The sequence below is a fragment of the Podarcis pityusensis genome, assembly GCF_964106645.2.
Source record: "Podarcis pityusensis genome assembly, chromosome: 2".
NCBI classification, from domain to species: Eukaryota; Metazoa; Chordata; class Lepidosauria; order Squamata; family Lacertidae; genus Podarcis; species Podarcis pityusensis.
In genome coordinates, this window is record NC_138029.1 from 22,714,758 (window position 1) to 22,736,651 (window position 21,894).

At 42.4% G+C, this 21,894-nt stretch overlaps 1 protein-coding gene across 1 annotated transcript in view; it reads right to left on the minus strand.

Annotated features, from left to right (window-relative positions):
- The window catches only part of ERN1 (endoplasmic reticulum to nucleus signaling 1), a 62,253-nt gene that overhangs the window by 29,881 nt on the left and 10,478 nt on the right, over positions 1–21,894 (minus strand). The window contains exons 2-3 of the mRNA XM_080994462.1: positions 9,553–9,673; positions 838–871 (exon numbers count right to left, since the gene is read on the minus strand). Coding sequence (XP_080850588.1) covers positions 838–871; positions 9,553–9,673 — 155 coding nt within the window. The remainder of the gene's footprint in view (positions 1–837; positions 872–9,552; positions 9,674–21,894) is intronic.

Here is a 21,894-nt window from a genome sequence, read left to right on the forward strand (position 1 = left end):
ATCTTTGTAATGAAATGCAACTCAAAAATCACTTTTACAGCACAATAACTAAGTGTGCTCACTTAGAAGACAATGAAACTTGCTTCCAAATTAATATGCTCGGAACAAGCTGCTAAACAGGCCCAGGCAACCTACTTAAAATGGAAATATGGCCAAGGATTTTTAGAAGCCTAGGGCTAAGAACTATGAAAGTGCTTGCAGAATGAGGCTTTCCCACATCTCTCTTCCACTTTGGTCTTTTGCCCCTTTCCCCACAAAGCCTGTCCTGGGGGGTCAGTGGAACCTCAGAAACAGTGTGGGAAGTATTAGGGCTGCACTGGCAAAGAGGAAATAAACGGAAATCAGAGACAACTGTGACCCCCTTGCACAACTGAAAATCACTTTGCAAGAAGAAACCTTTTCTACCTAACTCACAGTCTATTGGGAAGACAAAGTAAGTTTGTTTGTTTGTGGGCTAAGTGAATGGAACAAGGGCTGAATTTGTCTCCCTTTCCTAGTGTAAATATTTGACTGGTAATCCAAAAATACCAGATTACGGCAAAAGCAGCCTTCTGATCCCTTCTAGAGTTCTGGAGTCTCCCCACTTCCTCTGCGGAGTTCGGCAAAGGGAGATTCTGAGGATGGAATGGACTGGAAACATCTTTCCCTCGTGCATTCATATACTATCGTTTGCAAGCACATTATTCATCTTACTGAACTGGGATCTTTGCATCAGCTACCTGGGCTAATTCACTGACCACCCCTGTAACTATAAAGCGCTTGCCTGGACGACTTGTCCAGGTTTGTATCTGCAGGAATCAGGGGCGGAGGGGTGAGAAAGAAAGAGAGCAGACTTACTCTTCCACATGTAGAGGCACCTGAAGTACAGGATCTGCAGAAACAAAAACAGAAAAAAGTTGAGGTGAAAGCAATTCAACATCCTGACCTCATATCAAGCCTGTAGTCTATGATAAAGCTGCCGTCACCTGCTTCACCTGTCGAGGAGATTACAGGTTTGCAGGAACCAAGTCCCAATAATAACAAGACCCAAGAAGGAAAGGCTGGGCAGCGGCCTGGGTATAATGTGGGCCTTGATATACCACTTGAATGTTTCTGAGTTTGGAAAGTCCCCCCCCCCCCATCCAGCTCACTGTTCACACGTATCATTTCTTAGCTTGTCTCATTTCGTCCCACCTACTCAACTATTTTATCACTTTTGCCCCTTCCCCTATTATGTACCATTAAAAAACAGTTGAAAGTTTTTTGGAGCTGGAACCTGTCTTTGCTTATCTTATTATTGCAAATTACAGTGGTACCTCGGGTTACAGACACTTCAGGTTACATACGCTTCAGGTTACAGATTCCGCTAACCCAGAAATAGTACCTCGGGTTAAGAACTTTGCTTCAGGATGAGAACAGAAATTGTGCTTCGGTGATGCAGCGGCAGCAGAAGGCCCCATTATGCTGATTGCACTGTACAGTGGTACCTCAGGTTAAGAACTTAATTCATTCCGGAGGTCCGTTCTTAACCTGAAACTGTTCTTAACCTAAAGCACCACTTTAGCTAATGGGGCCTCCCGCTGCCGCCACGCCGCTGCTGCTGCGCGATTTCTGTTCTCATCCTGAAGCAAAGTTCTTAACCTGAGGTACTATTTTTGGGTTAGCGGAGTCTGTAACCTGGAGCGTATGTAACCTGAAGCGTATGTAACCCGAGGTATCACTGTATGGCCCTTGACTCCACTAAAGTTCCCAGAAACTTAAGGATCTGTTCCCTTGTCACGGAGTAATAGATGCATTGTAATGTTCAAGAAGACAGAGAGCTGATGGAGACATGATAAGTGTGAGGGCAAAATATCACCTGCATTGAAGATCATTTCAAGAGATAAGACTTGGAGAGAGGGATGCTTTGTGAATAGCGCTCAGTTCCTCTTTCTGACTGTAGCAGTTTCTTTCAGAATGGGCAACCGTTTATCTCATCATTGCCAGTCTACTTTTTTTTTTTTTAGTGTTTTCCCATGTTTCTCCTCAGCTAAGGGACATAAGCCACTTTAAAAGAAAGTTGCAGGAAGGAAACCACTAATTAAAGAGCCAAGAGCGGAGAGAAGCTGAAAATGAACTTGCTACACATATACAGTGGTACCTCGGGTTAAGTACTTAATTCATTCCGGAGGTCCGTACTTAACCTGAAACTGTTCTTAACCTGAAGCACCACTTTAGCTAATGGGGCCTCCCGCTGCTGCCGCGCCGCCAGAGCACAATTTCTGTTCTCATCCTGAAGCAAAGTTCTTAACCCGAGGTACTATTTCTGGGTTAGCGGAGTCTGTAACCTGAAGCGTATGTAACCCGAGGTACCACTGTATTAGGATCTTGTGCCTGGGGAATATAATGGGGAATATGGTGTTATTTTAATTCCACTATCAGCTGCTCACAGAAAGAGCAATGCCACAGGATCACAAAAGGACCCCAGTGTGTTGAAGCGAATTTAAGAATGCAAGAAGAACAGTGCAGGATCGGGCCAGAGGCCCATCTAAACCACCACCTGGATCTCACAATGGCCAACCAGATGCCTACAGGAAGCCCCACAAAGCAGGATCTGAGCACTGTCCCCTCCTGTGGTTTCCAGCAACTACTCCTCAGAAACATTATCGCCTCTGACCTGTGCTTCTGAAAAAGCTTTGGGCGCTAAAAATGTATTTGTCACATAAGTTTGAGGGGGAAGGGAAATAAAAATGTGTGTGTGTGCACGTGCGCACACGCAAATTGTTTAAGGATTACATCTAATGCACACTTACTTGGAGTAAGTCCCACTGAAAGGATAGGACTTACTTCCAAGTAAACAGGCATATGTTTCCACTAGTGCTTTCATTCAATAGCTGTACAAGCCTGAAGTGTTTTCTCTCTCCTTCTATTGCCTGTTAAGTGGAAAACACACAGAAGACAGGCACACGGCTGCATCCTCACCTGCCTGGAATAATTTTAAGTGTTTGGAAAAATTTAGAAATAAGAGATTTTTAACAGAAAACCCTGGCCTCAGCAGATTAAAGCAGTAAGTACAGTGAATTAAAAAAACAACAACAGGTCTACAAGCAAACAATATCTGCTGCTACAAACGTTTTTAGATCAGCTTCCTCCTCAAGCAAACAAAATGATGCAAGAGCAAAGAAATAAGAACAGGCAGGCCTCTTACAGGCAGGCTCCGGACTGCTTTGTGCCAGGCAATCTCTTCTGCATAATCAGGGCTGCCACCTTTTGCTGGCAAAGCTTAGCTGTTCATGTTTCCTCCCATTACTGGATCTCCACACCAGTAGCTAATGCCATCCCTGTTCAATTCCTGCTTGCCAAACAACTTTTATAAAGGCACATTTAATCTCGGTAGGATACCACAAACGTCTGTTTTGCCATGTGCCCAAACAGCAGCAACCTATCGCCTACTGTGTTTGTTTGTTTTTCCACCATGTGTACACAAGGCAGAACAGGCAGCCAGGTCTTTGACATGCATTATTGTACAGGCACTGTTTTCACATACGTACACGGAAGTGTAGGATATAGCTTTATGCATTAGTGGGTTTTTTTTTATCACTTTCAGACCAAGCACCCATCTGGACCCCCAATCTGAGGATCCATTTACCGTATTTTTCGCTCCATAGGGCGCACCTGACCATAGGGCGCACCTAGTTCTCAGAGGGGGAAAGCAAGGGGAAAAAAATATGATCCCCCCCCCCCCCAGCTCTGGGAGCAGCTTCTCCCAGACCTTCTTCCTGCTTTTGCAGGAGGTGGGGGAATTCCCCCACCTCCCGCAGAAGCCGTGTGCTCTTTAAAGGGGCTGCGCGGCTTCTGCTGGCTTTTCTAGGAGGTGGGGAAATTCCCTCACCTCTCGCAAAAGCCCCCACCTCCCGCAAAACCGGCAGAAGCCGCGCACTCTTTAAAAGGGCTGCACGGCTTCTCCTGGCTTTTCTGGGAGGTGGGGGGCTTTTCCCACCTGCCTCCCCCCGCATTCGCTCCATAGTACGCACACAAATTTTCCCTTGCTTTTTAGGAGGGAAAAAGTGCATCCTATAGAGCAAAAAATACGGTAATTTTTAGCTAGTCATATGCCCGCCTCTTTCTGCAGGTCTTTTTCTTTGCCCCCACCTTTCCTCTTTTTCCTTTTCTTTTCTTAAACACACATCTCAAATGGTGCCTCAACCCATCCTAAAGCAGAGGACAACCCAGCCCAGGGCCCACACATTCAAGCTGACGATCGTTCCAAAATAGTGTGACAGAGGAACAGTACTTTGTCTGTTTTTTGTTGCTGCCTTTTAGGCTCTTCAAATCTCAAGCACGTCCATGGCAGTACAAATTTCACTGATGCATGACAATGATGAAGGATTACCAAATATTTTTTGCTTGTATTATGTTACATTCCCACAGTTCCTTAATAGTGGAACTGAAGATGCAAGTCTTAGGCTTGTTTTCAACTAGTAGGATCCAAAAGGCTCAGTCTAGACAACAATCTTTCCGAACAGACCCTGAACACCCTCAATAGATCTGACCTTGGCCAACGTCCAAAGTACAGTGGTACCTCGGGTTAAGAACGTAATTCGTTCTGGAGGTCCGTTCTTAACCTGAAACTGTTCTTAACCTGAGGTACCACTTTAGCTAATGGGGCCTCCCGCTGTCGCCGCATGATTTCTGTTCTAATCCTGAAGTAAAGTTCTTAACCCGAGGTACTATTTCTGGGTTAGCGGAGTCTGTAACCTGAAGCGTAAGTAACCTGAAGCGTCTGTAACCCGAGGTACCACTTTACTCGTAAGGTAAAGTAACCCGAGGTACCATTTTACTCGTAAAACCATGAACTTTAAAATTCTGAAGATATCTCCCCTCCTACAAATTGAGGGGTTCTTTTTATTTATTTCGTAAGTTATATAATGCTTAATTGTAACAAACAAACAAACAAGCAAGCCCCACAGCAGTTTACAATCAGCCTTTTTAATTCTGAATCTTTAGGATACATAAGTATCCCATGTTTTTGAGTTGCTGTCAGAAACAATAAGGGTGAGAGAGATGTTTTAGGAAAGGAACAAAGGGGATCTGCAACAACATGTTGCTGTTTTGAATTCAGGTCCGAACCAGCCAGCCATGCCCTTTCCAGGGTACTCCATTCCACACCCCACCTCCAGAGGAAACTTACCAGGAGGTTTCTCATCTCCCAAGCTTTAAAAAAACCCAAAAAAACTTCTGAAACTGTGGGTATTCCCAAGCCTGTTGATACCTTCCCTCTAGTAGCATTTTGGCTACATAAGGAACAACATCCAGAGAACTGAGATTATTGACCTTACTAGAAGCTAGAAGAGCCAAGCAAAATTCACCTGGATGTTCTGCACACTGGCCATACATTGCCCATCCTGGCATATGGCATAATTAAGATTAATCTGGATGTTCAAACAAAGGCAACTGAATGGAACAAGAGAAAGAAGAACCATGGCCTAAAGTATTTGTTTGAAACAACTGGTTTAAATAAAAAAAAAATAAGAAAGGAAAGAGAACATGCTGGTGACTTATCAAGTGTTTAAAAGAAGAAAATAGGTAGTGGCTCTGTGGAATTCAAGAGCTCAAATAATACTCAAGGCATTGCTCAAGGCAAGTAACCAACTGACTTTGCAAGTTGCCTTGGTGAACAGATTAGGGACAGAAACATCTCATCTGGGAAGAAATAAGCTGTTCAGGTTAGAAAGACAGCTCAAAACTGAACTTGAGCAATGACCAGGGCAGTTTTTTCCAGTTTCTTTTCCTGAAAGGGTCACAAAAACTGCTTTATCTTGATTTTTTTTAAAAAAATAATACCCAAGGTTGACTTTAAACATCTCCTTTTGAAGCCTCATGGCTAAGGCCTGCTTGAACGTGGCAGGTTAGTTTTTATGACTGCAACATTTTAAAAAAGTTTTTGTTCCTTCAATGGCAGCATTCACATGTCACCATATCTAACCACGTACCAACCAATTGCACCTACTTTGCTCCTCCCTGCTAGCATGCACAGAAAACAAACTCCAAACCCTGGCATAGCTGTTATGTCCAAACCAGGGATCACTGTTTCACTCAAACAAACCACAACTGCTAAGCCAAGAAAAAAACCTTGCCTTATCATCAAGGTTTGTCTGAAGCAAAGCAAATAATGTTATCTGGTTCACATATAATGCTAAGTTTGCTATAGTAGTTTGTATTCTCCATATGCTTGGGGGGGGCAGTGAAACAGCCCAGGTCAGTACACACAGAGGAACCATAAACTATGGCTTGCTGTGACATGCGAACCGGGCCAACTGATTGAAGCAAAGTTGATTTCCTTTCCAGAGCACATCCAAACCTTTAGCCAGTAAATATTTTAACTGGGAATGTTTGTTAAGTTATTGTTGATAAGTATGGTTCATATATTCATGCATGATGCACGGCTTCAAATGCAGAAACTCTCCCTTTCAGGTACTGGATTTTGTTTGTCTGCCAGGCACAACACTGTCTGTCCAAGGTTGTGACTTTACACAAGCCTGTTACCAAAGATGCTTTTCAGCAGAGATATCAGGTACTGAACCAGGAACCTTATTATACAGGCCCCTATTACATGTCTGCTCCCCATTATAGACAAACTGGCAAATAAATTTCCTTTTGCCTTGTTCATAGTCTATGTAACCCATTTTTAACAGGAAAAGGCTGTTGTTTTAGCAGCACAGATCCCTGGGCTCCCTAGCAGTCTGTAGTTAAAATAAGACTCTGTCTGCAAGGTTATGAACATATTCCTGTACCAGGCCCTCTACCAACCTGTTTATTACATGCCTGCTCTACAATTCCCAACATCTTGCTGGCCTTGTCTAGACTAACATATGTGCCCGTCAGAAACTTTTAATTAAGCGTTTTCAGGAAACTATAGCCTCTAAGAGGATATACAAAAACTGCTAATTTTCAGTTAACAGGACACATAGCCTAAAAGCATAATAGCATAATACTGCTCTGAGCAAAGCCGACCTCTTTCTCTATTTATTAGCATTATTTAGGGTAGACTTATATAGCACAATGTTTGCATAAAGCAATTGCTTTTTTAAGTTGCTAGGTAGATGGAACCCTGTTGAACTACATCATTTAAAAAGGGGATCAATCAACACACAGTGAAGACTGCATATCCCATGTTCTTGTCAAACTACTGGTGTTTGTGACTGGCCTAAAGCAGAGGTGAGGAATCTGTGGTCTTCAGGTGTTGCTAGACTACAGCTCCAATCAGCCCTGGCCAGCATGACCAATGGTCAGGGAATGTGAGGGATATGCAGCCTGGCCACAATTGGAGGGCCACAGGATTCCCATCATTGGCCTAAAAAAGCATACACAAGTATCTCATTGAGTAGGGGGGAAACCGAGTTGTCCAATTCACAAATATACACTGCAAAACTTGTTCAACAGTTACTTTTATAGGCAAATAACTATCATGTTGTGCCCCAAAAGCTTTGCAGGAACGCTGTTTCGCAGTTTCATATTCTCTAACGCAGGGAGAAGTGCGTTTTCTCGAGTGATTGCTGCATTTCAGGTTTTTCAAAGGATACCTGAGGGGGAAAACCTTAACTGCTTTGCACTGCTGCAGGTAATGTCAAAAGGCCAGAGCATATTTTTCTTCTATCTGATTTGAGTTTATCAATTGTCAGTTACCAAGACCAACTTGTTATTTTAAATCTCTGCGAAGTAAAGATTACTCCTACCAGGGCCATTTCTCTCTCCCACATCCTTCCTGGCTCTGTAAAAATCCTGGATAATATCAATGTTTTACATGTCAACAGTCATGATAAACATTTTGTGACAAAGGCACCCAACTAAATCAAAACCCCAAACCCATATCCTGTGTTGTCGTCCCTTTACTCAGCATATAGCTAGGCATTGCAGATTAATACTATATATTAAAAACAAAACAATGTAAGGCGAAACCTATGATATGAGAGAAATTATTCATTTAGTCCAGCATGTGTTTTTTCCCAACATGTGGAATGCCAACCTCTGGGAAATAAGTATTTAAAACAAACTGAGAAGTAGGATGAAAACTCAACTACAGGTGGGACATCATTTGATAAGGCTTATACCAGAATAGTCACCGTCAAAGATGTCTCAAATGTCACAGCTCTGCATTGAAGAGTGTAACTGGCAAACTCAATTCCCATAGTGTCCCGATCCAAGATATTTCATAACAGGGAACACAGGAAAGCTTTCAAAAGAAGTCCTTGATGTTACTGACTCTTAATGTTCCTTTTAGCATACAGAACACTTTTTAATTTGTATATGGAACCAAACCAATGAGTATTAAGCACCTTACAATGCATCAACAGATAAGGATCCAAATGAACAGTACAAATGCAGTAAAACTTTCTATAGAACTGGATTATCCAGTCTGACTGTTCTAATGTAGCAGTGGTATTTCGCAATACATTTGCTTTAAAACTAAGGTCAGCAACGAAAGTAAATGGAGTGTTTTCCCTATCCCAGCTCCTTGGAATCTCTTGTCCCTTATTGTTGGTCAGTGCATAAGTCAAAGCCATCGGTGTAAAAAGAAAAGAAAAGCAGGCTTTGCTATGCAAGCTATATCCTGCCATGTATTTTATAATATTTAAAAAAGCAAATAAACATCCTGATATTATACTCTCAAGCCAATTAGGCTATTTCCAAAACAAAATCAGATTACACAATTATTAATATGGGCCTTCCAAAGAGAAGAGCTCCAATAAGAGTTAGGTAATTGGCCTCGAAGTTAGTCAGGAATGCTCATCCTAACATGTGTCTGTCCTGGATTATCAATATAGAAGACTGGTGGCAGCAGTTAAGAAATGGCCCTTGCAAGCATCAATATATTCCCCACTACAGATACAAATATTCATATCAGAGAAGCAAAATGATGGCGCATCCAGATGGCAGCTTCTTCCACTCTTAGATGGAGAACAGCAGCAACTAGATGGCTATACTTCATCAGGCAGCCATAATAGCAAAGTCTAAGCTTAGCACCCCAGAAGCCCTGGAACAGGCACCTAGATGCAGAGACTTTATTGTAGGTTTCTGGTGACAAAGTCTTCACAAATCATGACGGCTGGTCCTAAAGAGGTCAAACATGGATGTACATTTTGTAACACAGTGATTCCACTTTGTGCTGCAATTAACCCACCCGCCACATAGATATAAAACCTTAGAAGCTACACCCACAATGACAATACTTTGCTTAATGTTTCAAGGAGTTAAAGACAGACGTTAAAAACCACAGAGCTTCCTATGATTCTTGCAGATGAGCCGCCACGATAAGCAGATAGTCTTGAGCTGCCATCCTTAAAGCACACTTGCTTGGTAATAAATCCCATTTAACTCATTGGGACTTGCAGAAGACTGCAATCCCCTCCAAACTCACTTGGAGGTCAGCCATCTGAAGCCAGGACTTTCCTCCAGGTAAACATGCATAAGGGGTCAGGCTGTTCAGAATGTGGCCGGGTTTCTCCAATGTCTGGAACCATTTCCAACATTATGTTGACTTTGCCGTTATCAAAGTTAGTGAAATGAAGGCAAGATGACATCTTTCATACCCACCTTCTTTTAAAGTCCACTTGATTGACCCCGTCCTTTTGCTAACGGCATGCAAACTCCCATCCAGAGTTGAAACAAATAGCAGTGTTTCTGGCAGGGTCACTGAATTGGCGTGACTACAGTTCTGGGGGAGGGGAAAATAAGAAAACATAAACATTATTTACTCAGGGAAATTTAAGAATTGTAGGAAAGACAATTATTGTAACCACCAGCATCCCCCATGCAGTTGCTGCTCTGCATTCCCCCCTATATGTTTTGGCTAACACAAAGCCACTTGGACACTTAGACTGGGACCTTCGTCCTGCAAGCCACCAGTCCTGATTTGAACTGTCTCTCTAAATCAAGGGTAGGCAAACTAAGGCCCGGGGGCTGGATCCAGCCCAATCGCCTTCTCAATCCAGCCTGTGGACGGTCCGGGAATCAACATGTTTTTCCATGAGTAGAATGGGTCCTTTTATTTAAAATGCATCTCTGGGTTATTTGTGGGGCATAGGAATTCATTCACCCCCCCCCCAAAAAAATATAGTCAGCCCCCCCAAGGTCTGAGGGACAGTGTACTGCCCCCCTGCTGAAAAAGTTTGCTGACCCCTACAACCATATTCTGGTTTTCCCCAAAGGCTCTCAGTTTTTTTTTTAAAAAAGACAATTGTGGCAATTCTCTAATGTATTGTAGGGTTGCCGACGAGGTACCACGATTCTTCCACTTCTCTCCAATAAAGGAAGGTAGGAAAGAGGTTTGTTTGGGGATGGGCACCATGAAAATGAGGGCACCCAGCACAGCAGTGAGGCAAGGAGAGCAAATGAATCACAAGGTTCAATAGTCAAGGTGCATATGTTTGGATAACAATCCCAGGCCTGATCTCCTGCTAGTACAGGTCCCCTAGCCCAAGATGGGAGAGGTGCCATTACATGTCTACCATCTATAACCACACACACACAAATGTACACACACACACATACAAAAATGTAGAATAAGACAGGTTAAATCCTTAGGGAGTCACATATAAATGAGGATTAATATTATTCAGGGACATCATGCAAACCAAATGACAAGATTCAAGAAGGTGGCCGTGTTGGTCTGCAGTAGTCAAAATAAATTAAAACAATTCTTTAAAAAGACAGTTAAAAGGACTCTTCTTAAAAAGAAGAAGAGTCTTTTAAACTATCATTTTAAAGAATTGTTTTAATTTATTTCAAATGACAAGATGAAAGGACACGGCCAGAAAGGAAACTCAATGAACTGGTGATGCCTTTGTTGAAGGGAATAACCAAATCTGGAACAACTCAACTCAGAACAAAAGTTAAAAGCCCCACTGGCATTTCAACTTCCTGCAACTCAAGTCTGTCAAGTAGTTTGAAAACCATGGGCTCCTTGCCCTCATGTCACGCTGAGCACCAACTACAGAAACAGAGGGAAATGAGCAATGAGAGGCAGGTGAATCAGGCTGGTTTGGAGGTGCCATGAAAGGTGGAAGACATAGGCAGATCTGGTGAACTGGAGCACAATCCAAAGGCAAGTTCTCTTGCACAGGAGTTGTAAAAGAGTGGAGCAATGTACCCAATTAGTGAGAGGGAGAGGGCAAGGTTTTCTCTCTCTTTTTTTAAATAAATGCTTATTAGTTTTTTAACGTATCATTTTCAACAGTAATTAAACATTCTTTTACATCTTATTCAATTTTTTTTTACTTCCATCAGTCCTGTCTGAAAATTTTCCAATCTAATCTCTTAGTATGCATTTCTTATTTTCCCTATTACATTTCAAACTCATAACCAATATCTCTATCTTTTTCTACTTTGTAACACTTCATATATTTCTCCTTACAAAACTTCTTGTAGTCCTACTAGCGTAATTTGTTGGTTACAGTTGCTCTTCAAATAATTCATATACCGTATTTTTCGCTCTATAAGACGCACCAGACCACAAGACGCACCTAGTTTTTGGAGGAGGAAAACAAGAAAAAAAATATTCTGAATCTCAGAAGCCAGAACAGCAAGAGGGATTGCTGCGCAGTGAAAGCAGCAATCCCTCTTGCTGTTCTGGCTTCTGGGATAGCTGCACAGCCTGCATTCACACCATAAGACGCACACAGATTTCCCCTTACTTTTTAGGAGGGAAAAAGTGAGTCTTATAGAGCAAAAAATATGGTACTTCTTTCTATCTTCTGTAAATCTCTGGAGAGGGCAAGGTTTTCTCAGGCATCAAAATGGTTTTGGACTATTCACTGCTCCAAGTGGCAATGCCAATCAAATGGAACACCATGTAAATTATGTTTTCACTGGCAGCTCCAACTTTGGAATTTCTTTTTACCAAGTTTCCACACAAACCCCAAATCCACCAGAAAAACAGAAGTGCAAAGCAAAAACATTTTGCAATGCTACCTTTAAAACAACTGTTGAATAACTGTGCTTTGTTGTTTAGCCACCTGGCATGTCTGGGAACTTTCAGAAGTCTATTTAAAACTGAAGTTACTATTGCAGGCAACGTGAAACTAGTTGCCTCTCTCAGAATCTCTAAGGACCCACGAAGACCGAAATTCTGGTTGTAGCTTCTGTGCCACCGCAACAGAATTTGTTTCAGGAGAACTTAAAAAGTCAGCTCAACAAGCACCTCCTCACTGCATTCTGTTATTGAAAAGCTTTGTATTTTCAACCTTGCTAGTATTGCAGCACAATGCTTTAAAACAAAATCAAGCAGCAAATGTTAGAACATTCTAACCAAACAATGTACACTGTACACATTCCATTATTTTAGAATAAAGCAATCCGATTTCGTATTATGCCTAAATGGCCTCGGCCCAGTATATCTGAAGGAGCGTCTCCACCCCCATCGTTCTACCCGGACACTGAGGTCCAGCTCCGAGGGCCTTCTGGCAGTTCCCTCACTGCAAGAAGCCAAGTTACAGGGAACCAGGCAGAGGGCCTTCTCGGTAGTGGCGCCCGCCCTGTGGAACGCCCTCCCACCAGATGTCAAAGAGAACAACAACTACCAGACTTTTAGAAGACATCTGCAGGCAGCCCTGTTTAGGGAAGCTTTTAATCTTTGCTGTATTACAGTATTTTAAATTTTTTTGGAAGCCACCCAGAGTGGTTGAGGAAGCCCAGCCAGATGGGCAGGGTATAAATAAATTATGATGATGATGATCATTAATACAGTGGTACCTTGGGTTAAGAACTTAATTCGTTCTGGAGATCTGTTCTTAACCTGAAACTGTTCTTAACCTGAGGTACTACTTTCGCTAATGGGGCCTCCCGCTGCCGCTGCGCCGCTGCCACGCAATTTCTGTTCTCATCCTGAGGTAAAGTTCTTAACCTGAGGTACTATTTCTGGGTTAGAGGAGTCTAACCTGAAGCGTCTGTAACCTGAAGCGTCTGTAACCCGAGGTACCACTGTATAAATAAAGTCCAGTCAAAAAAATATTTAGGAAACTGACCATAAAAAGCCTTAAGATGGCTTGCTGACTACAATTTGCAGAATCAATTGGCTGATTTCATTGCTCAGGGCAGAAAGCCACAGTTCACATCTGAACACCTAAGCATTTTATATGAATCTGTGGCTTGTTGACTACCATTAAAAACCCATGTACAGTGTATCTTGGTTCTCGAATGGCTTAGTTGTCAAATAAACTGGCTCCCAAACACCGCAAACCCAGAAGTAAGAGTTGCAGTTTGCGAACACTTTTCGGAAGCTGAACGTCTGACACGGCTTCCAATTGAGTGCAGAAAGCTCCTGCAGCCAATCGGAAGCTGCGCCTTGGTTTTTGAACGGTTTCGGGAGTCGAACGGACTCCCAGAACGGATTAAGTTTGAGAACCAAGGTACCACTGCATACTTTTTATGACATTAGGGCCTTAGACTTACTATCATTTGTAATCAAGCTATTTTTAGTACAATGCCACCACCCGCCTCAAATTATGTAGGCCTATTCTGGACAATGAAAGCAGCAGCACAGCAGCAGCATACAGCAATAAGTGTATTCCAGCAGAGAACAGGACAGCATAAAGATCTGGGACCAGTGGCCATTATGAAATAAATTAAAAGGAAGAGGGGCTAAATAACATCCCTGTCTTGATACCCTAAATGGTAAAAATAGGGTTTGAAAGCTACCCCTGCTGCAAGGAAACAGAACTAGAATGAGTAAATTATATCAGAATCCTACAATGTGTATACAGATTGCTGCGAATGACATCAGCAACGAAACGCTCCAGGAGGAGGATCAATTTACTCCGGTACAATAAGAAAATTTGGCAGAGTCTAATAAAAAAAAAGTACACCAGTAAGAAATCTGTGTTGAAAATTGGCTTCCCACTTAAGTACGGGAAAAGAAGGTCTTCCTCCTGCCTGCCTTCGAACTTTCACTGCTTCAATCTCTCTTCTCTTTCCCCGGACACTGAAGCATCACCGCACAGCCTCCTTTTGTATCTCTCACTCCCCCTCCAGCTTCCCTTCTCTGGAACAACCTTCAGTAGGTAATCTGTAAATTGCCTTTTGTTTTGCTTCCCCAACAAGACCCCTTTTTGTGCAAAAGCTCCGATACCATCTCTGTTGATCCCTTCCGAGTGCCTTACAAGGACACTCTGCAACCTGGATGATATCCCAAGCTACGCATATTGTGCTTTCGTGCACCTTTGCAAGCCAGTTCCACAACAGTCTGTACTCTGGCAGAATTCAGCCAAGGCCACAGCAGAAAGAGAGAGAGAGAGAGAGATGTTCTCTTCAGGCACTTGAGCTAAATTTCCCCCAGGTCATTCACGTTCTGGGAGAGTTATTCCTGGAACATGGCGAAATAGTTTTCGGACATGTATAGGCAGGTGTCCCAAAAGCAAGGATGGGACTAAGTGTGTTAAACCTTATGTTTCCCGTAATGTCTGATGGGATGACAGGTACATTTAACCACATGGGAAAGAAGTATTCAGTAGCCTTGGCTAATCCATTGGAGGAGTCCAAAACTATTAAGGCTCTGTTATCAATACAATGAACCTGTAAAGCTAAATGATTTAAAACGATGGGGAGCCTGATCCTATGAAAGTGCAAATACCACTGAGTTGAATGGCGCTTCCCCTTAGAAAGTGCAGCCTTAAACGTAAGCCCAACTATTCTCAAGGTGAAAATCACTGGCTTTTAGCTTAAAAGGTAAAGGGACCCCTGACCATTAGGTCCAGTCGTGGCTGACTCTGGGTTGCGGTGCTCATCTCGCTTTATTGGCCGAGGGAGCCGGCGTACAGCTTCCGGGTCATGTGGCCAGCATGACTAAGCCGCTTCTGGCGAACCAGCGCAGCGCATGGAAATGCCGTTTACCTTCCCGCCGGAGCGGTACCTATTGATCTACTTGCACTTTGACGTGCTTTTGAACTGCTAGGTTGGCAGGAGCAGGGACTGAGCAACGGGAGCTCACCCCGTCGCAGGGATTCAAACCGCTGACCTTCTGATCAGCAAGTCCTAGGCTCTGTGGTTTAACCCACAGCGCCACCCACGTCCTGGCTTTTAGCTTAACACACCTTAAATGGCAAATATCTGGAGGAAGCAGTCAGAACAAGATTCACGATATCGGGGGGGGGGGGGGGAGATGACAGCATCAATTGTATCGGTACATGTGACTTCCTTCAAACACAAGCTCTTTGCGGCTACTACACTTTGGGATCAACAATGCGTGTGAATGTTCAGCTGAAAGTTCAATAATAATGGGATTAATAATGGGATTAGATAGAGAGGAGGGTTTCCCTGCTCTGCAGCTTCTAGAGTTTTTGCCTCTCCATTTATTGTATAAATGTTTTAAATAATGGCTCCCTCCTTGTTCTTTTGTTCCAACAGGCTTTTGGGAATTGACTGCTTTTAATGAAAGGACTGGTGCAGTTTTTATTGTACTTATTTGTTTGTTTTAAATAGATTTTATATATGTATATAGTTTTAATTCTACTAAGATTTAATTGTTTTAATGATTGTCCCCCCCCCCCATGTTTTTAGCTATTCTTGTTTTTAATCTAAAAGCCATCTTTAGTCTTGTCAGGAGAAAGGGTATGGTATAAATAAATATATTATTATAATAACCATAAAAAAAGAAAGTTCAGTAATACACAGGTCAGGGGAGTTCACACTTCTGAACCTCTGGCTGATAAAATAGATAAATAAAATAATCGACCAGAGGAATGGAGTTGTGGGACACTTGCACACTTGCATCACATCATATAAACTCCAAAGGGAAGAGTCAAAATTTGCTTCTCTACTTTTATAACACCACGCCATGCCTTCCATGGTAATGTTATATATATATATATATATATATATATATATATATATATATATACACACACACACACACACACACACACACACCAGAACCTTGCCTTCCCAAGAAGCTTATGACCTACATCTGAAAGTAGGAAAGACAAGAGAGAGAAAATGAAACAGCAATAAATATTTAACTGCTTGTAGAGTTATGCAATTCTCTCACACATCCTTCTCCAACTAAAAGTTACGAAATCCGACATGAACACCAAATTTAGGGGAGTAGAAGTGGTGCAATAAGAACTGAACTCCACGAGACACTTCCAAAAGATGAATGTTGTAGATTTGTTTAGGGTACGATTCTTGAGTTCTATCCAATGTTAGCCATATTCAGAGTGGACCCATTTAAAATCATGCACACAACTAACTTCAGTCTGGTAGTATCAATGCATTAACTATGAGTAAAATGTAGTTGAAACCAAACCCTTTATATTGATCTTTGAGAACAGTTTGTTCAGATTGTATATTTTACTGGGTCAGCATTTTCTTGGCGGAATGCGGTTTACAGATCAAAACATTTGTGATGTTGACATGAAACAAACACAAACACCCACCCACCCTACACCACGAAATTAAATAGTGCATGAGTTTGAAAGTTTGGAGAAAATATCAAAACATTTAATCAACCACACAACATGCTTTAAATTAGTCACATTGAAGATCTCGTACAACCACCACCACCAGGTATCACCACAAAGACACTATCAGTCACAGAATCAATTTATCCATGGATCTGATCTTGTTCAAAGAGATACAAAGTGATGGCACAGTTTTTCATCCTCCTTGCAATGTTTCCTGTTTCAACTGAAAAACACACCACATAAACAGGACATTGCTTTCAATAAATTTGCCATTTGCAGCTCTCTCTAAAGCACAACTCTTTTGTTGTTGTTGTTCAGTTTGAATTCTCATTCATTCTCAAGACTATATGCTAAAGGATCCAGTCCACTTTTGCTAACAAAGTTCTGCCACACTCTACTCTCTCCCCTGTTGGGAGATGTGAGCAGGATTTTTACATGCTGGTAAATGAAATGAGCAAACCAAGACACAGACTTGCGCCTGAGTTTGAAAGAGTGAAACCAAGTCAGGAACAGGATGCAAAGATCCTGGTTTTAACTGTTCATCTACTAGAACAGACTAACGTTTGTTTGTATAAGTTACATCTGCCAATCCCAAGGTAACATCTAAAAGGCATTATTAAATGCTAGCAGGTCTTCATAATAGCTATAGCAAATATTTTCTTCATTTGCTTCTCAATACTGAATGCTATTCTGCATTGACCGCTTTCATTTTGAGTTTCAAACATATTCTTGGAGCATTAAAACCTAAATGGAAGTCCTCTCTTGATCTATAGTAACTTTGAAGCTAACTAGTAACTTTAGACACAAAACGTTCTCCTCTGTACGGACTATCAGCAAATAAACAAACAATGAAGCATATGGTAGTTCGCACTCCTGTGAAATAAATGTCACCCCTTCATCCAAGAAATTAAAACTTCGCTTATCCAACGGTGTTTGTTTTGGATAGGTGCCTATGCCTGAGATCTAGCCGACAATATTTACTGCCAGAACGCAAGAACAGAAGTGGATTATTTTCCAAGAAATAGCCTTGAAATCTAGCGGCCCCTTAACTGTTCCAATGCTGGTTAATAACACATGAAATCTCACACATGTTGTGCACCTGTTGCATCGCTAAGAAAATAGGGTTTCGTTTCTTTTAACAAGAGTTTCCATTTGACAAGGGAAGTTTATTAAACCGAGTTCGGAAAATTTAAACACAATATTTAGAATAGGTGTTAACTATTGCATAAATGTAATCCCACTTTGGAGGGATTAAAAAAGGAAGCAAGCAGAAAGGAATTGACAGGGTTCCTCAATATTCTGTTGTGAAATATTCTCTCCCTAGTATATGTTCAGCAACCAAAACAGGACTTTGCATGGCTGGACTCCCTTCTGAGTTTTAATAAGATTATCCTGGGTGATATTTTAAATATAACTCCAACATATGCCTTTTGCTCTTTTTGAAGTTAAATCTTTTGTGTTTCAAAAGAGAAGGGGGGTTGTAAGCAACCCATATACCCCTTGCTCAAGAAACGAAGTGCAATTGTGATTATCTTCAATTTTTAAAACACCGAAAGGATGTGAGTGTTTCGTGTTCCTCGTTTTTTCTTCTCTAAAAACTAAATGAGCGACAAGATCTGGCCAGCAGAGAACTGTCTCCACAGAGCCGAAGAAAAAAAATGGTCTTCCATGTTCTGGGCTGACAACAGCTTATCCCAACTATGAACAAGACAACTTCCTCTTTTTAAAAAATAAAATGCTTTTTTCCATTACGTACAAATTTTCGCATTCCGTTCAATTTACTTATACAATCAGTTGTCGGTTCCCCCCCACTTCCATGGTTCTGTATATTTACCATTTATAAAGTCTTAAACAGCTCAATATATATATTTTCTTGAACTGCACAGTGCATTGCAGGTATTTTGAAGCAATCTGATTTTGCCCAGGAATGCTTCAAAGTGAATCCCTACCCTTCTAATTATACTTAGAAGTGAACGTTCGTCTTTTAAACTACTCCTTCAAGTCTTCATAAGCACTATCACCCCATATCATATCGGCAACCTGAATTCTTTGAAGAAGAGACTTCAGGATGAAAAAGCTTTGTGTAGGAGGGAAGGGAGAGGGCAAACCCTTCATGCGCAAGAATGAAGACCCTGTGTTGCTCAAACTTCTCCCTTCCTACTACATAACTGATTTTAGAGTTGCAACATTTTTCGAGGATGGGCAGAAAGGAGAACCTGAAAGGTTTTCCACATAATTCAATCCATAACAGGAAGCACAACTTCTGTTATCAAGAGAAAGAATATGAAAGGTTTGTCTTTTCGGCACATGTCTTGAGAGGGAGATAGAAAACATAGAATTGCAGAATTGGAAGGGACCCTGAGGAGCATCTAGTCCAGGCATCCCCAACCTGCGGCCCTCCAGATGTTTTGGCCTACAATTCCCATGATCCCTAGCTAACAGAACTAGTGGTCAGGGATGATGGGAATTGTAGTCTGAAATATCTGGAGGGCCAAAGGTTGGGGGTGCCTGATCTAGTCCAACCCCCCTGCAGTGCAGGAATACGCAGCTATCCCATACGGGAATCGAACTTGCAACCTTGGCATTATCAGCACCACACTCTAACCAAATTAGCTTATCCAGGCTGATATGAAGGTGCTTTCAGCCTTGGCCAAGACCAGCAGAGGCACAAAGCAACAGAGGCAGTCAGCTTTTACTTCTATCTCACAGGGTCTTCTCGTGCCTCAGAGAAGGCATTGTGAGTTTATTGAAGGGATATTGGGAAAGGGGGCTGCTGGCAGAAGGAAAACTAAAAAGCTCATGTGGCTTTGGGATTGAGGGACAGGCAGGAACTATGTTATATGTGTAAACCCCCAAATTATCCTTATGAAGCAAAGCGGCTTCAGAGTGAATGGAGGCCTGATGGCAGGATGGGGAGAATAATATTTTCTTATATTGTATTTTATTTTACTACAAGGAATCCAGGTTGCTGCAGTGACCAAAAGTGACATTCACCAATTCCATCTCATTAAAAAATATAATAAAATTGCAACCTTTAACATCAGAAAGAAACCTACGTAGCAGCATATCATTCATGTGTTGAAACACTAAGCTGAGACTAATGTATTATTACACATCTGCATGAGGCTGCCTTTGACAACTGTTTGCAAGCTCCACTTTAGCAATGCTGTTTTGTGGACATCCTTGCCGGTTCTGGGCTTTAAAACTCGAACCCGTTGCCTTTACATCCATTCATGATGTCTCAGACAACAACAGGATGCCCTCAAATATGGTCGGTGGCCTAGGTTATAACATCACACACACATGGAGACCTGTTCTTGGAGACAGCACCAAAACCCTTAGACTTACTAAACCCCAAATATATTTCAGAAGCATTCTGAGACCTTCTTGGTGGGCTGACATGTGGTGATAAGGGTTAATGCTGGTGAGAACTGCAGTTTTAATGTTTTATAAGCCCGAAATCCTGTACTCACTTACTTGGTGGCCAGTGCCACTGAATGTAGTGGACCTTACTTCTGAGTAAAAAGGCATGGGGTTCACAGCTGCAAACAAGTAAGTGTAGATCACAGATTGCAATTTTAAAGTACACACACACACACACATCCTGAAGTGTCACTGAATTCAATGAGACTTACTACAAACATCTCATTCACACTGCAATCCTATCCCTGCTTACCCAAGTGTAAGCACCAGTCATTTAGGCTGCAAATCCGCTCCACTTACCAGTGGGGAGGAGCCGCGGTGGACTGCGTGGTCACCCACTCCCCACCGGGGGCGTGGGACTTTGTCCCCCGTTGCCTGGGGGATCCCGGCCGTGTCAGAGCCCGGCCAGCCAATCCGCTGGCTGGGGGGGCGTGGCCGGGGCAGTTTAAACCGAGGAGCGGGCCGGAGGACTTCCTCTTGGCTCGCTTCCTCAATCACCTGCCCTCCCTCCCTATTCACAGGTTAGGCACTGGCCTTGCTATGAACTTCGGTTGGTCGCCTTAGTTGTCTGAGGGGCCTGGTAGGAATTTGGCAAACTGGCACTGGCCACTTGGTTTTCGTCTACCCCGTAGCAATCGTCACAACTTTGTTAGGGTTGCGGTTAGGCATTGTTTGACCTTGTGTGGGGGAGGGGAGGTGTGGCCATCACCTGCCCCTCCATGCTTAAGGGTATTCCGTTAAAGGAATCTGGGGGTGTTGATCTTGTACGAAGCCCGGTTGGGGGCTAAAGCCTTGACACGACCCTGATGGGAACACCAGAGGGAGCTTGAGTTGGTTTGCATCGACAGGACTCCCCCTATCGGTGGTTTACCCTTACTGGACTTCCTGTGCAGCGGGCAGGAGTCAGATATAGTCGGGTCCAAACAATGCCTAAGCCAATACCACTCACATTCTGTAATTCAATAAAGCTGTGGCCAAATTTGCCCAATAACATAAACCTAATACAGTGGTACCTCGGGTTACATACGCTTCAGGTTACATACGCTTCAGGTTACAGACTCCGATAACCCAGAAATAGTGCTTAATAGGTTAAGAACTTTGCTTCAGGATGAGAACAGAAATCGTGCTCCGGCGGCACGGCAGCAGCGGGAGGCCCCATTAGCTAAAGTGGTGCTTCAGGTTAAGAACAGTTTCAGGTTAAGTACAGACCTCTGGAACGAATTAAGTACTTAACGCGAGGTACCACTGTATCTGTGTCCTTGTGTCAGTTATTTTCCAACGAGGGGGTGGCTGCGGGGTCTCGACACGCAATTCCATGGACACTTACATGAGTAGAAGCCCCATTGAACTCCTTCTGAGTAAGAATGAATAGGATTGTACTGTAAGCATGCTTAAGTATTCTGAATAATGTTATGTATTTTCAAAAAACACAACCAGAGCACCTGGGATTGTGTAGGATAAACACTGAAATGAATATAAGAAATAATCAAAGCGGCTTGCCAAATGCTGGCACTTAAGTAAGGATGTAATGGGCTAACCTTTGCCTAATGAGAGTTCGCAATGCTCCTTTCCTACAACATTACTAAAGACCCTGGAAGCAAATGTTCCGTCTGTTCTGCAACTTGGCCACGCCACAGCCACTGCTCCACTGGGAATAAACAGTCCTATTTGACATTTAGATAAAGCAGGGTCTAATTTTTATAGTAGCACGTTGAGGAAGTTATTTATCAAAGGGGCATTCATAACCTTTAAATGAAACCCAAGGGTGGGTGGTTTTTCAGAACTTTACCAAGTTTCATCATGTTCCTTGGAACAATTTTTTTTTTGTTTAAAATGTAAAATTTTGCATTTCCTTATTCCTTCCATCTGCAAATAAGCTACAAGTCTGTGAACATCCATAGCTTCTTCTATATACATATTTTTCAACTAATATCATGAGCTGAGTCTTCAAGTCATGGGCTTTTAGTGAGACAATGCACTGGTGATGAAAGCCTAAAACTCAGATTTTAGAAACCTAGAAGCCTCCATCCAGTGACCGAACTTTCACTTTTACAGGTAT